Here is a 14,771-nt window from a genome sequence, read left to right as displayed (position 1 = left end):
CATTACTTGAGACAAGCAATACAGAAGTGGGGATAAATAATGAGCGCAGTCTAAGTTCTAGGTGCATGGGAATAGCCATGGGGACATGTCCAGTAGTCTGGGGATCAAGAGAGATCTGAGCCGGATTGGATTTTGGAGTAGTTCAAGGTGTGTTTGTGGGTGAGGTTATGAGATGAAAAGTGGGTAGAAGGGAGAAGAAGAAAGAGCAGTGTAGGAAAGGCCAAAGGGGGAGAACATTTCAAAGAGAGAGGTGTTCAACCATGCCGGATGCTGTAGAGATCTCAAGTAAGACAGGAATTAAACCATAGCCTGTGGATTGGATTACAAGGAGGTAATTGGTGGCCTTCATGACAATTTTACAGAATTCTTATAGGAACAGAAATCATCTGCAGGTTAAGTATGATGCTGGTTGTACAGAAATGGAATTATACACTATACACTTCATTGGTTCTTGCCTCTTTTGTGTGGCAGAGTGTTGTTGAGGTTCATACATTTCATTGCATGTTTCCATAGTCTGTTCCTTTTGATTTGTGAGTAGTATCCACTGCATGAATATAGAAAATTGTTCATCCACCTGCAGGTGAATACTTGAATTGTTTTCAGTTTTTTGCTATTGTGAATAAAGGCGCTATGAACATTTATGCACCAAAAAAAAAAAAAAAAGAACTATTTTATAAGTAGAATGCAGAAACTGAATGAAAACTATTCTTAAAAGAAACATAGTATATAACAGGAGGGGAGACCAAGGTAGCTAGATTTAAAAATATGGAAGAGACAAGCTGGTAATTGACAAATATTAGTTAATACTTGCAATCATTTAATCATATGTCACTTAAATATATTGAGGAATGGAGAATGGAGCAGAAAGGCAGCAAATAAGGGTCTCATTTCATTCTGGACGGTAGGAGACAAAGACAACGCAGAGAGATCAACAGCATGGCTGCTTTGTGGTTCTAAATTCTTTTTATCTGCTTGCTACAACTGAAATATGGAGCCACAAAATGGAAAATAATACAGAGTGGGGCTTTCCAAGTGGAAGGTGTACTTTATCTGTTCCTCCACTACCACATTGGTGGACATGTGAGCATCCTTTGTCCAACAAGACCTTTTCCTAAAACCACTTCATATTTGTATCTGTGATTCATCAATATCATTATATAAAAATAGCCACATCAGTAGTGGTCCAGTGGTCTAATAAATGGATTATTAGAGGTAAGGGGTAAATGTTGGGATCATCAAACATCTTTGAACTCCTAATGTGTCTTCATGATCAGAAACACCATCCAGAGGGAACGTTGGAAAGACAATGGGATTGTGCTGGGATCCCAATGGGAACAGGAAGCCAGAATGTACATGGGCTCTTGGGCACTGCCCTGGGGTGGAACCGAGGAAGACCCACTGTATTGCTGTCTGAGAAGAGGCCCTCAAATCACTAGCCTTCCTTGTAGCACCATAAGAAACATCAAGTCTATGCCTAAGATATGTGTCACAATCTCAGAAATTTCAACAAACAAAAAAGGAGATATCTCATGGACTGAGTCTTGAGTTGACTAGTGCTTGATTATTCTCAGTCTTCTTTCATTTACTTCTTCCCCCCCACCCCATATTATCTCTCACCTTGCTTCATTTGTTTCCAATTTTATAGTAAACATTTTTGCAATGTTCTCTTCACCATGAATAAATACCATGCAAATTTAGTAAGTGACCAAACAAGTCAGTGAGTCAAGCAAGGTGGGTGGAGGGGAGATCATGTGGGGCGACAGGGTGAACATGAAACAAGGAGTCAAATAATAGAGGGCCTTGAATGCTGTGCCAAGGAAGGTGAATTGTATTCTCAAGGCAATAACATATGACTACAAGTTTAAAAGTATGATATGACCTATCAGAAATTTAAAGAAATAAATCTGGGGGCAGATGTGAAGAATCAGTCAGAAAATCAAAATTACTAGAGCCAGGAGACCAGTTATAAGATTTGCCAAAAGCCAGGTAGAAGATGGTGAGGCCTGAATTCAATTACTGACTGGGCTCCTGCCCATCCCTTAGGGCACCTTTGTGCAAAGTAGTAAAACGTGTCCCTGGACATGGCTTGGCATGGTTTGGCCTTCTTAGCTGGTGCCTTTGTGCAGTGCATGGCCTAAACCAGCACAGTTGGTGGCCCTGGGCAGCGAGAAAGGAAAATAGAGTTGTGTGTTTGATTATACATAGTGGGGAGGGAGGAGGACTCTAAAACTTGAGAAATCACCTGGGATGCAGTGCTCCCTAGTTGTGATTCAGTTTTCTCCTTACTTTGTTGCAGGTCGAGGAAGAGCAGAACACACACGAGGGAATACTACCTTGGAAACTAAACCACTCAGAACATCGACATCCGATTTTTGACCCAGAAACAAACCTTTCTTTTACTAAGTTATTAAATATTTTTATGAAAAAAATGAAGTCTTTAAGAATAAGGGAAAAGACTGAGATACAACTTTCATAAAAATATAATGAGTTTTGGATCACAAAGGGTAGATGGTACTAGGCTCCAAAATTACATTATTGCCAGTTATGAGAGATGCAGAGAGACAGAAAGAACATTACCTTTGGACCCTGGTCACCTCGTTGGCCCTTTGGTCCTCGGAGTCCTGGACCACCCTGGCAAACAGATGTTAACTATTAGCACAAAGACAAGTCTTAAAGCAGCATATTTCATCCATTTTCCTCAATAATATGGATTATGTAATTTCTTATTTTGAATAAAGGCCAGCTCATTGTGTAATGGTATATGTTCATTATGATCCTTTACTGAAAACCTGCCAGACTCCCCTCTTCCTGCTGATGATCTCATACTTTGAGAAAGCTTTCAATGCCAAATCCTTTCAAATTAAAAAAAACTTACAGTATTTGGGACTTCAGTGTGTAAGACCACTGCTATTAATGGATGCAAATAATAAAATTAAAGTACACTGCAAAATAATAAAGTACACTGCTAATCTAAAATTGCGTGTGTCTTATACCACAACTTTGAGATTCTTCAATTAAATTATAAAAGATATATATACCATATATTATTATATACTATAAAAATAGTAACAATTTAATTTTATTTACACCGTAAAAGGCTAATTAGTGTTACTGAAACTTCAGTTATTTGAATTTCCCTAATATTTTTGCCCTATTAATATATCTGCATAATTACTTAATAGCATTTTCTTTATCTAGATATATATGTACATACATATGTACATATGTAAGTATGTGTATATGTATTCTTTGTGAACACAGTCTTTGTATATATGTGCATAAATACATATGTCCATTTATACTCTATTTTTCAACTGACTCACTATTTCACTTAAATCTGATCTTAAAAGCAAACATTATAGTTCTAAAGTTAAGGGGAAAACGTATTACTTATTAAGAATAGAAGGTAACCTTAAAAATATACTATAAATAATGCTATTAAATTTAGCTAGATTTTGTTCCTATTGAAGTCTGCGAGCCATGGACTTGCTCTGTTAAAAAGGGAGGTGAGTAAGAATACAGAATATCTCTTTCACCTGAGCAGAAGGGTTACAAGCTCATTAAAAATGGAATAACTTTCTCAGTGTGTGATTCTAATTCATTTCCTGCTACGGATGCGACTACCAGAAAGCGTTTTGTTACCATCAGTGGAATGCTTACAGCACGTGGGGAAAGAATGATCAGGAGACCTTTCAAGGTTTCTTCCAACTTGTTTTCACCACTTAAATTCACTCCCCTCCCCAATAACACCAGGTTGCTTATTTTCCAGACTTTTAAAATACAATTATAAAATTGCATTTTATGTGTACATGTATCTATAGAGAATATTGCCTATAGTATTTTTGTGCTATTACATGATGTATTAGAATTTACATACATGATATCACACTTTTTACATATTTCTCATATTTTACTTACATATTTTAACTTCATGTATTTTGGAGATTTTTCCCATGACATAACATATGATTTAGCTCATTCTGAATGAGTTGCATAGTTGTCCAAACCTTGGATTATATAATTGTTTGTCTAACCATTCTTCTTTATGGGAAATGTAGGGGTTTTTTTGCACATTTTTTTTTTTTTGCTGTTTAAACAGTTCTATAATTAACATCCTTATACATCCTTTAAATATAAACCTCAATATTTAAGAACAAATGTTAATATTTAGTATATCAACAAGTAGAATTATAAATGAAATGTGCAGATCAGCAGATATATTTTCCAGCTGTGCTCCAAAAGAGCTGTGCTACTTAATTCATCGACCAAGAGTTTAAGAGAGTTCCTGCTTCTCTAAACCTTAGTCACCACTTGATACTGAAGGGGAGTGGGATTTGGTACTTCACACTATGCCTCTCTGGCATAAGGATTATTTTAGTCTGATTACTTAAGAAACTCAGGAGAAACCCTGAAAACCAAAAATCTAGTAAAGTTTGATAAGAGACATTTACATTTATGCATTTACATTTATAAGGGAAATTTCCATTTCTCTTTTTTTTACCAGGAAGGAAGGGATGCCTCTAAATCTCTAGAAACTTACTTATGAAGAAAGCAGAGACTTGGGTCTGCACATCAGCCTCACCCTCATTTGCTATGCCATTCCTGGTAATAATCCCCACCCCCAACACCTTTTTGTCTCTTTAGCTGAAGAAGACATTGAAAGTGATGGCTTCAGCTACCCTGGGGGGCTCCTCAGCTTTCCTGGGTATCTCCCATGTATTCAAGAGATACATGTCTTATTAAACTCTTGACTGTTTTTCTCCTGTTCGTCTGTCTTTTTATAACAGGGGTATCTTAGCCAAGAACCCAGAAGGGTAGAGGGAAAATTATTTTTCTCCTCCTATAATATTGTCAAACTTTACATTTTGACCAAACTAAGGTAAAAATAATATTTTACTCTTATTTGAATTTTCACTTCCCTTGAAACTACTATCACAGAACATCTTTTCATAACATTTGCCCATTTGCATTTTATCTCAGTGCGACTCCCTATTTATATTCTTTACCTATTATATATACTCTAATGGGCTGAGTGTCGTCTTCTTTTTATTGTGCAGAAATTCTTCATATATTTGGATACCACACCTTTCACTGTTATGAGATGCAAATCTTTTTCCTCAGAGTGGCAGACTGTTGATTGGCTACCAAAGAATCTTTCCTGACTCCCTTCTCCATTTTATTTCTCCTACTGTAAGGGCTAAAGAAGATAGATTTGCTTGCCCAGCCCCCTTTCTGCACCCAAGAATGGGCACATTAAACACTTTGGGCCAATTTGATGAAGAGGCCACAGGCCTATCGAAAGGAAACTGGGGAGCTGGGACAAGCTTGGTCCTTGATGAATTTGTTGAGCAGCCACATTTGCCTTGGGATCATCCACCTCTACAGCTTTTGCTGTGAGAACAATAAATGTCTCAATGTCCCAATGATTTACACCACTGTGTCAGTCATATCGTATGTTCCTTGCAGCAAGCCCAATGCACCCCAATTAATATACCATTCTGGCACCACTCTTCTTGTCTGCGCATTTTCAATGATTGGTTTTTAACTACAGGTTTTGTTCCAGTGACTCATGGATATTCACACCAAAGGCACCACGTCTAAAAGCCTAGAACCTTTTTATATTTCTTTTCTTTTTTAAAAAATTTTTTAATGTTTATTTATTTTTTGAGAGAGAGAGAGAGAGAGATAGAGCACAAGCAGGGGAGGGGCAGAGAGAGAGGGAGACACAGAATCCGAAGCAGGCTCCAGGCTCTGACCTGTCAGCACAGAGCCTGACGTGGAGCTCGAACCCATAAACCATAAGATCATGACCTGAGCTGAAGTCTGGCGCTTAATCAACTGAGCCACCCCGGCACCCCAAACCTTTTTATATTTTGAACTTACTTTGTACCTTATCCCTAATCTTCATCACTGAGCACATAAGAATTCAACATATTGTTTTGGATGTTAACTTCTATCCTTTTAATAAAAAAGGGTTATTAGTCTAGGCCAAGGAAATGTGGTTCTTTTACCCATGCCTTCTTGTAGCTCTCTTATAGCTTTCTTGGCACAAAACACCATTGTGGAAATTCTTGAATGAGAAAATAATCACAACTATGTTAAATCATTAGATGGGGCTTATTGCATATTGTTTGGGATACTATCTCTTGAATAGTTTATATTATAAGTTATATTATAAACTATAAAAGTATAGTTTATTATACTTTAAACATTCAAATATTTCAATAGTTTTTCTCCTAATTTACATCTTTCTCTCCAAGTCAGAGCTCAACTCTTCCCATTTGCTTCTCTGCTGCTCTTTTCCTCATTACAAAGTTTGACTCTAAGTCATATGTAAATATTTTATAACTTGTTCCAGCAGTATCACAGATGAAAAAAATGTGAAAACCCTCCAGCTAAAAAAGCTTATTAATGCTGCTTAAAATAAAATAAACATTATTATAATTAAGAACTGAACGGATAAGCACTAGGAATGAAGAAGAAACAAACAAACAAACAAAAACAGAGAAGCAGACATGTGCACGGAGATCGCCCTGGGGGAGCATGGGGAAAATGGTTCAGGTTTGCTGCAAAGTTTGTATTTTAAAGCTCACACAAAACACGGAAATGTGAACTAGGGCCTATGATAAGTGGGGGCAGGGTGGAAAATTAAATGTTCTTTAAAGCTGAGGAATTTGTAAGGCTGCACTGTGAATCAGCTAGGAAAAAAAAACCCAAAAACTAGCAGGTGGATGACAAAGATGTTGTTTCCAATTTAGCTATGGGAGGAGTAAGAAACATTTCTACTAAAGAATATTACACAGAAGCTGATTCTCATACAATCTAGAGACAGAATTCACATTGCCTGTCAGGATCTAATGAAACTCCAATATACACCCCCCACCCAAAAAAAATTCACAAAATACATGTGAAAACAAGATAGCATGAATAACATCAGCAGGAAAAAAATGGCAGAATCAGAACCACATACAATGCAGATATTGAAATGATCAGATTAAAAAAATAAACTGTATTTAAAATACTGAAAGAAAAAAATAGTTTTGATGTGTTACAAAAGAAGAAATACTACAGAAATGCCCACAAGGTTTGAAGAAAACATGAATAGACATTTTTCCAAAGAAGACATACAGACGGCTGAAAGACACATGAAAAGATGCTCAACATCACTCATCATCATGGAAATACAAATCAAAACCACAATGAGATACCACCTCACACCTGTCAGAATGGCTAAAATTAACAACTCAGAAAACAACAGATGTTGGCAGGGAGGCAGAGAAAGGGGAACCCTCTTACATTGTTAGTGGGAACACAAACTGGTGCAGCCATTCTGGAAAACAGTATGGAGGTTCCTCAAAAAGTTAAAAATAGAACTACTCTACAACCCAGCAATTGCACTACTAGGTATTTACCCAAAGGGTACAAAAATACAGATTCAAAGGAGTACATGCACCACAATGTTTATAGCAGCATTATAACAATAGTCAAACTATAGAAAGAGCCCAAGCGTCCATCAACTGATGAATAGATAAAGATAATTAATACACACACACACACACACACACACACACACACACACACACAATGGAATATTGCTCAGTCATGAAAAAATGAAATCTTGCCATTTGCAACAATGCTGATAGAGTTAGAGTGTATTATGCTAAGTGAAATAAGTGAGCCAGAAAAGAACAAATACCGTATGATTTCACTCAAATGTGGAATTTAGGAAACAAAACAGATGAACATATGGGACGAGGGGAAAAAGAGGGAAGCAAACCATAAGAGACTCTTAACAATAAAGAACAAACTGGGAATTGATGGAGGGAGGTGGGTGGGGGATGGGCTAAATTGGTGATGAGTGGTAAGGAAGGCACTTGTTGTGATGAGCACTGGGTGTTATATGTAAGTAATGAATCACTAAATTATTCTCCTGAAACAAACAAACAACAACCAAAAAGAAATGCCCAGAAGGTTTGAAAAGGAACCAAACAGAATTTCTAGATATGCTAAATATTACCATCAAGATCAGAAATACAATGGATAGGTTAAATAGCATATGACACATAGCTAAACATAGAGTACACTAGAAGGTAAATTTGAAGAAACTACACAGAATGAATCCTGGAAACACAAGGAGAAATGAGTAAAAAAGGTTAAGAGACATGACAGTAAAATGAGAAGTTACAATGTACTTCTAATTGAGTTTCAGAAAAACATAATAGAGATGACAGGAGAGAGGCAATCTTCAAAGAGATAATGACTAAGAAAACTCCAAATTTAATGAGAACACTGGTATTCAAGCCATGAAGTCATAAATTTTCCAAAATGGCAGAATAATAACATGAAAACCCCACACCAAACATACTGTGGTGAAACTTCAGATCACTAAAGACAAAGGGATCTTGAAACCAAGATCTTCCTGTTTATTAGTTTGGAAAGTTGTCTGACTGCTTTAATTGAGGTCAATATTAAAAAGTTTAAGCAAGACAGGAGCCTTATTATTCTCTTATATTAACATCTGAGCTGATAATGGTTCAGTATAGTAGAGAAGCCTTACGGTGTAAGACAATGTGGAAGCTTTGTTGCTTTCCTTTTATTGCTCTTCTCTGTTCCAGGACACTGCTTACCAAAGTGAACTCCCTACCACAAGTTCCCACAGTAGTCTGTTGAGAAAGGTAAGCATGGATAAGGAGGGCCCTTCATTTTCATTTAAGAACAATGTCTAGGGTGATTACATACACCTTTCCTCTCACTACCAGCACTTAGTCATAAGGTCATACCTACTTGAATAGATGCTAGGAAATCAAGTCACTAGCTGAATGGCCATGTACTTAGCTAAAACTCAGGGAATTCTACTATGAAAAAGAAGCCATGGCAATGAATACGGGGTGGGGGGGTGCATTTAACAATCTCTGTAACGACCAGCAAAACTATCTTTTGATAATATGGGGAATAAAAACATTTTAAGATGAACAAAAAATGAAAATTTACTACCAATAGTCTCTCATTAAAGGAATACCCAAGGGGTGTCTTCCAGGAGAAATTAAAATGATACCAGAAGATATTGTAAGCCAAGAAATAGCAAATATGGAGCAAGTCTTACCACATATTAATTTATAACAAATAATAATAAAATGTCTAATTTGTGATGTTAAAAAAGTACTAAAATACCAGATAGCAACAGCACATAAATTATAAAAAGGATGATCCAAGAGAAAAAAATTCCAAGAATATTGTGTTGTTTGAAATAAGGGTAGAAATTATGGTTCATTTTGGACTTTGTCACATTAAATATGTTTGTTAAAATCTCTTGGTTTACTACTGAAAAAACAGCTATAGAGAGAATAATTTCTGAATTAGTGGGGGGGAGAAAAGAATGAGAATAATAACAGAAAGTCAAAAAGTAGATAAATCTTCAACAAACCAAGAAATCCACACATATATCATGTGGGACAAATAGCAAAAATTGCGGTGATAGATGGATATAGGAATATTTGCCCCAAGAGGTTAATGATCAAAAACAATAGAATGGACTAAACTCTAAAAAGGAAGATTGCAAAACCAGATTGAAAACAAAATCTAACCATATGCTATTTAAAGAGAACACATCTCAAATATAAAGACATGGAAAGGCTGAAACTAAGAGGCTGGAGAAAATACCTACCAGGAAAATAAGTCAAGCAAGAAATGTTGATATAGCAAGTTGTTCTCAGTTTTTTGCACACTGTAACACAAACTCAAGATATACAATGCAGAATTACAAACAAAATTTGACAGAAGGACACTGAAGTAGAAGACTTTAAACACTTATGTCACTAATTGAAAGATAAAAAAATAATGCAGACAAAGGAGATTCTAACAACACAATTTACAATTTGATTTACTGGGCATTTATACTTAGAATTCTGAACTCCACAATTAGAACACACACATTCTTCTAGAACATGCATGGAACATCTGTAAAACCTGACCAAGACCACAAGGCAATGTCAAAGAATCAACAAATGTCAAAAAATTGGTACTATATAGACTATCTTCCATGATAAGGTACAATAAAATTAATCCACCAAGAAAACAGTAAAAAGTGCACATACAATTGGAAATTTAAAAAGGCACTTTTAAGTAAATCATGGCTAAAAGAGGAATAAAAAAAAGACGTAAAGGATGATAGTTCACAGAAATCTTAAGTTTCACTACACTGTAATTAAAATGTACAGACAATAAAAAGTCCCATAAACAACAAGAAAGCCATAGACCATGAAATGATATTTGCAAACCATTTCATTAATAAAGATTAGTGTCCAGAATACATAAAATCTCTTAGATACTAATGAGCAAAAAACCTGCATGACAAAACCAAGAAAAAAGTTTATAAACAGGTATTTATATAGAAAGAAATCTGGGGCACCTGGGTGGTTCAGTCAGTTGAGCATCCAACTCTTGATTTTGACTCATGTCATGATCTCACAGTTCATGGGATTGAGCCCCACATCTGGCTCTGCACTGAGTATGGAGTCTCCTTGGGACTCTCCCTTTCTCTTGGCCCCTCCCCTGCTGGCTCTCTCTCTCTCTCTCTCTCTCTCTCTTTCTCTCTCTCACAAACAAACAAACAAACAAACATTAAAAAAAAAAAGGAATCCAAATGGCTCAGGACACAAATGAACAACTGCCCCATGTCACTAGCAGAGAGGGAAAGTCTTATTTCAAATAACAGCCACACAGAGTTTTACAGTCATCAGATAAGCAAAAGTTCTTGTGTTTGGCAACAACAGACAGTGCTGGTGAGATGCTTGAAAGCCAGAACTCTTCTAGATTTTGTGGGAAAAGATATTGGGACAACCACCCTGAAAGGCAATTAGCGGCTTCTTCATGAAGCTGAAGGTACACCATCCCTATTCTCCACAACAAATCTGATTCTAAGTGTTATTGTAAGAGCACTCGACTTATGTTTGCAGAGACACACAAAGGATGTTCAGTAGGCAAATACTCCACAGTAGTGGGTCAATAAACTGTAGTTTATATAATGGAACAATGTGCATTACCCTTGATAAAGTTCAAAGACATGATTTTGGGTTAAAAAAAAAGCAAGCTACACAGTTGAAAATAAATCTATGTTTCTAATTCCAACATTAAACTAAAGATCACTCCTTATATTTAAGTTTTATTTTAAGTTTATGTGTTTATTTTGAGAGAGAGAGAGAATGAGTGGGGGAGAGGCGAGAGAGACAAGGGAAGAGGATCTGACGGCACAGAGCCCGATGCGGGGTTCGAACTCATGAACCTTGAGATCATGACCTGAACTGAAGACAGATGCTTATCCAACTGAGCCACCCAGGCCCCTCATTTGATTTAAATTTTGTAATACACAGAATACTTACATACACTTTTTCTCATGTATTCCTCATAACATCACAGAAGGGTGCTATTTGACACATGAGGAAATGGAGATTCACTGTGGTTCAAAGATTTGCCCGGCCTTTTCTTAAAAGTTTATTTATTTACTTTGAGGTGGGGGGGGAAGGACAGAGAGAGAGAGAGGGAGAGAGAGAGAGAATCCAGACACCAGGCTTGAACACACAACTGTGAGATCATGACCTAAGCTGAAACCAAGAGTCAGACACTTAACCGACTGAGTCCCCCAGGTGCCCCAAGATTTGCCCAGTTTTATGATTTAAACTTAATGCTTTTACCATCACTCCATATTTGCTTCTTTGGGATAAAGAGTCTCCTGTTCCAAAAAAAAGGAGGGGGGGGATTTGGGTTCCACATCTGCACTTGAAAGAATGTTCTCTGTGCCAAAGGTAAAGGAGAAACTGCTGGGATATATTTCAGATACATTCAGTAGGTTCTCTTCCTTTTTGTTCAGTTCAGGAAATGTGGTGCACAGATGAAGGAAAACCATGGTGGTGGGGCCACACTGGAGTGAACCTTCCCACTGTGAGCCAGTGGTCAGTCTGAGTGATCTCCTGCACGCATCTTGGTGGGGCCACCTCCTCTGGCAGGCCAGCATGCAAGGGCTGCTCGGGCATCAGAACATTCCTCCTGCAAGGTCTGGATTTCTTTATTTGCTTGTGATTCTTCTCCCTGCTTCCTTTGTCTTTCTGCCTTGATCCATTAGCTACTTCCTAGCCACAGACCAACTATATCATATTCATCTCAAGGAAACACTGATAACCCCAGTTTAGGCGATTAGACATAAAATGAGCACTTAAACACATTAAATGGAAAAATTCATCATGGCAAATCCGAAGACCCACATAGTGCAATTACATACATTTTATGTTTTACAAAGATGTTTTTCTTTGTCTCCCTCCTTCCTTCCTCCTCCTCCCCCCTCACCCTCACCCTGGCCAATCTCCTTCTCTCTCCTTTTTTTTTTCTTCTTTAAAAAAATTTTTTTTTTTGTTTTATATTTGAGAGAGAGACAGAGTGCAAGTGGGGGAGGGGTAGAGAGAGAGGGAGACACAGAATCTGAAGCAGGCTCCAGGCCATCTGAACTGTCAGCACAAAGCCCGACGTGGGGCTCAAACTCACAAACCGTGAGATCGTGACTTGAGCTGAAGTCAGACATTTAACCGACTAAGCCACCCACGTGCCCCTCCCCTCTCCTTTTTTGCAGGAAGTTCCCATCAGTGGTGGGGAACTTCATGTTCAGATAGGGTAATTTTCCTGCTGAATTTTCCTCATGGATCAATTGTAATACAGAATGGGCAAAGGGAGGGTATGCAAATCTTAAAGTTACAAGTAGAAGGCCAATCTTTGAAACATTCACACTGAAAATGAACCACAGGAGTTTAAAGGGGAGATTTTGAAATACATAACCATTTGAGAGATAAGTATGCTATAGAGGTTAAAGAGGGTCATCTGTAGGAGTCATGGAGACCTGGATTTGAAGAAAAGATGTATTCTTTAGGCAAGTTACTTAACATCTCTGTGCTTCAGTTTGCTCACAGAATTAAGTATATGTTTATTAGCATGGTGGCAAACACATATTAGACACACAACAGATAATAGCTATAAATATTGCTAAAGAACATTTAAGTCTAAATTAGGCAAGACTTACTGGTGGACCTGCTGGTCCCAGAGTCCCTGTATTGACTTCAGAACAGGAGCAGGAATGTGGTAGCTCCGGGCAGGTCTCCTCATCCCTCTGAGAGGGGAAAAAAAAAAAAAACACAACCAAACCATAACTGTTAACAAGACAATACAATGGCTTTATGGATCAAGGAAAACACTTTGATTTAAGACACTTAAAAAAAACTTTTAAGTGAACATTGGTGTGGAAAGGCAAAGAATATTCTCTCCTGCTCACAAAATATTTTTCTTAAAGAAAAATGAATGAGTGTCTAGTGAGTCACTGATCATCACCCTTACCAAAGGACGTTGATAAAATGAGCTTGGAGGTGAAGAAAAATGAAATGCAGGCGAAGAAAGAAAGGCAGAAGTGGGTGCAGAAAAAATTCCTGGTTACTATTTCCCTCAGTTTGAGTAGGAGTACTCTATGAACTACAGGTCTTGAAAATTTTCTTTTTTCTATTTCAAAGGATATTTTTTCCTTTCAAAAGGATAAAAAAAAATGTGTTGGAATAGTCACTCGGAACTGCATCTACACTAAAACACACAAAACAAAGTAAAAACAGTGCTTAAATGTATTGTCAATTCCCCACAGCAACTTTAATTACGACTCACATTCTGTGGTTGAAATTAGGAAACATCATAGCATCAATCTAAAGCTTTGGGACGGGCTCATTTTGCTTCTCTAGCACAGTTTTGTTGCCACATGACATTAAAGATAGATTATGAATGTCCGGTTGAACATCTCTGGATGAGTTACCGGGCTATGAAGACAGAGTACCTGCTAACAGCTATCGAAAACTTTGTGAATATCTCATTTGAAGCACCAGCCAAAAATGAAGCCTGCACTGGGATAAGACACTACAGAACTTCATAGGGTTCACCAGTCCCATTGGATAGAGAGAAAATAAACATCATTATTTAAGACTGGGGAAAAATAAAGCTGGAACTGAATAGAACACAGATGATAATTAAGTGATCAAGTTGAAAATAATCTCAGTATCTAAAATGTTCACAACAGAAACCCAAAAAAGGTTGAGCAGGGGATATATATATATACTGTATATACTTTTCTCTAAATGTTGGACAATAGTCAAAGCTTTCAGCTCATTACAGGAAACCCCCCTGCTACCACATCCGGCCTGACATGTGGGCAGCTAGAGTGAAATACAAACTTAAGTATCCAGAAAGAGCCCCCTAACAAGGCTGATACCAGGCCTCTTGTGACCAGAGGCCATAATGGTTTTGCCACTGCTGCTGACTATACATGCCTTCCTACTATGGAACTGGCCTATCTTCAGTGATAGAAATGAAAAGAAAAGCTCTCATCAGGCCTGAGTCCTTCCTAGGAAAAGTGGTGATTGCATTTGGCTAGAGACAGCATAGGATTCTGAGTGTTTCTGCTTCCAATTTCCAATCCATCTGTGCTTAAGCATAATATCACGGTGTCTCTGATTTAATTCTTCACCAGAGTTTACTTGGAAATTAATTTTGATGAAGAAAGAGAAAGTTAGAGTTAACCCTTTAATTTTTTTAAATGTTTATTTATTTTTTAAGAGAGAGACAGAGTGCAAGGAGGAGAGGGGCAGATAGAGAGGGAGACACAGAATCCAAAGCAGGTTCCAGGCTCTGAGCTGTCAGCCCAGAGCCGGACACAAGGCTCAAACCCATGAACTGCGAGATCATGACCTGAGCCA

General features: G+C 37.5%; 1 protein-coding gene across 5 annotated transcripts in view; it reads right to left on the bottom strand.

Annotated features, from left to right (window-relative positions):
* The window catches only part of COL14A1 (collagen type XIV alpha 1 chain), a 211,852-nt gene that overhangs the window by 54,063 nt on the left and 143,018 nt on the right, over window positions 1–14,771 (bottom strand). For all 5 annotated transcript variants that reach the window (XM_058698926.1, XM_058698929.1, XM_058698925.1 and 2 more), the window contains exons 36-37: window positions 13,064–13,150; window positions 2,578–2,631 (exon numbers count right to left, since the gene is read on the bottom strand). In XM_058698926.1, coding sequence (XP_058554909.1) covers window positions 2,578–2,631; window positions 13,064–13,150 — 141 coding nt within the window. The remainder of the gene's footprint in view (window positions 1–2,577; window positions 2,632–13,063; window positions 13,151–14,771) is intronic.

This window comes from Neofelis nebulosa, chromosome 14 (genome assembly GCF_028018385.1).
Source record: "Neofelis nebulosa isolate mNeoNeb1 chromosome 14, mNeoNeb1.pri, whole genome shotgun sequence".
Lineage (NCBI taxonomy): Eukaryota > Metazoa > Chordata > Mammalia > Carnivora > Felidae > Neofelis > Neofelis nebulosa.
Note: the sequence above shows the minus strand (reverse complement) of the source record. Positions and strands in the feature narration are given on the sequence as shown.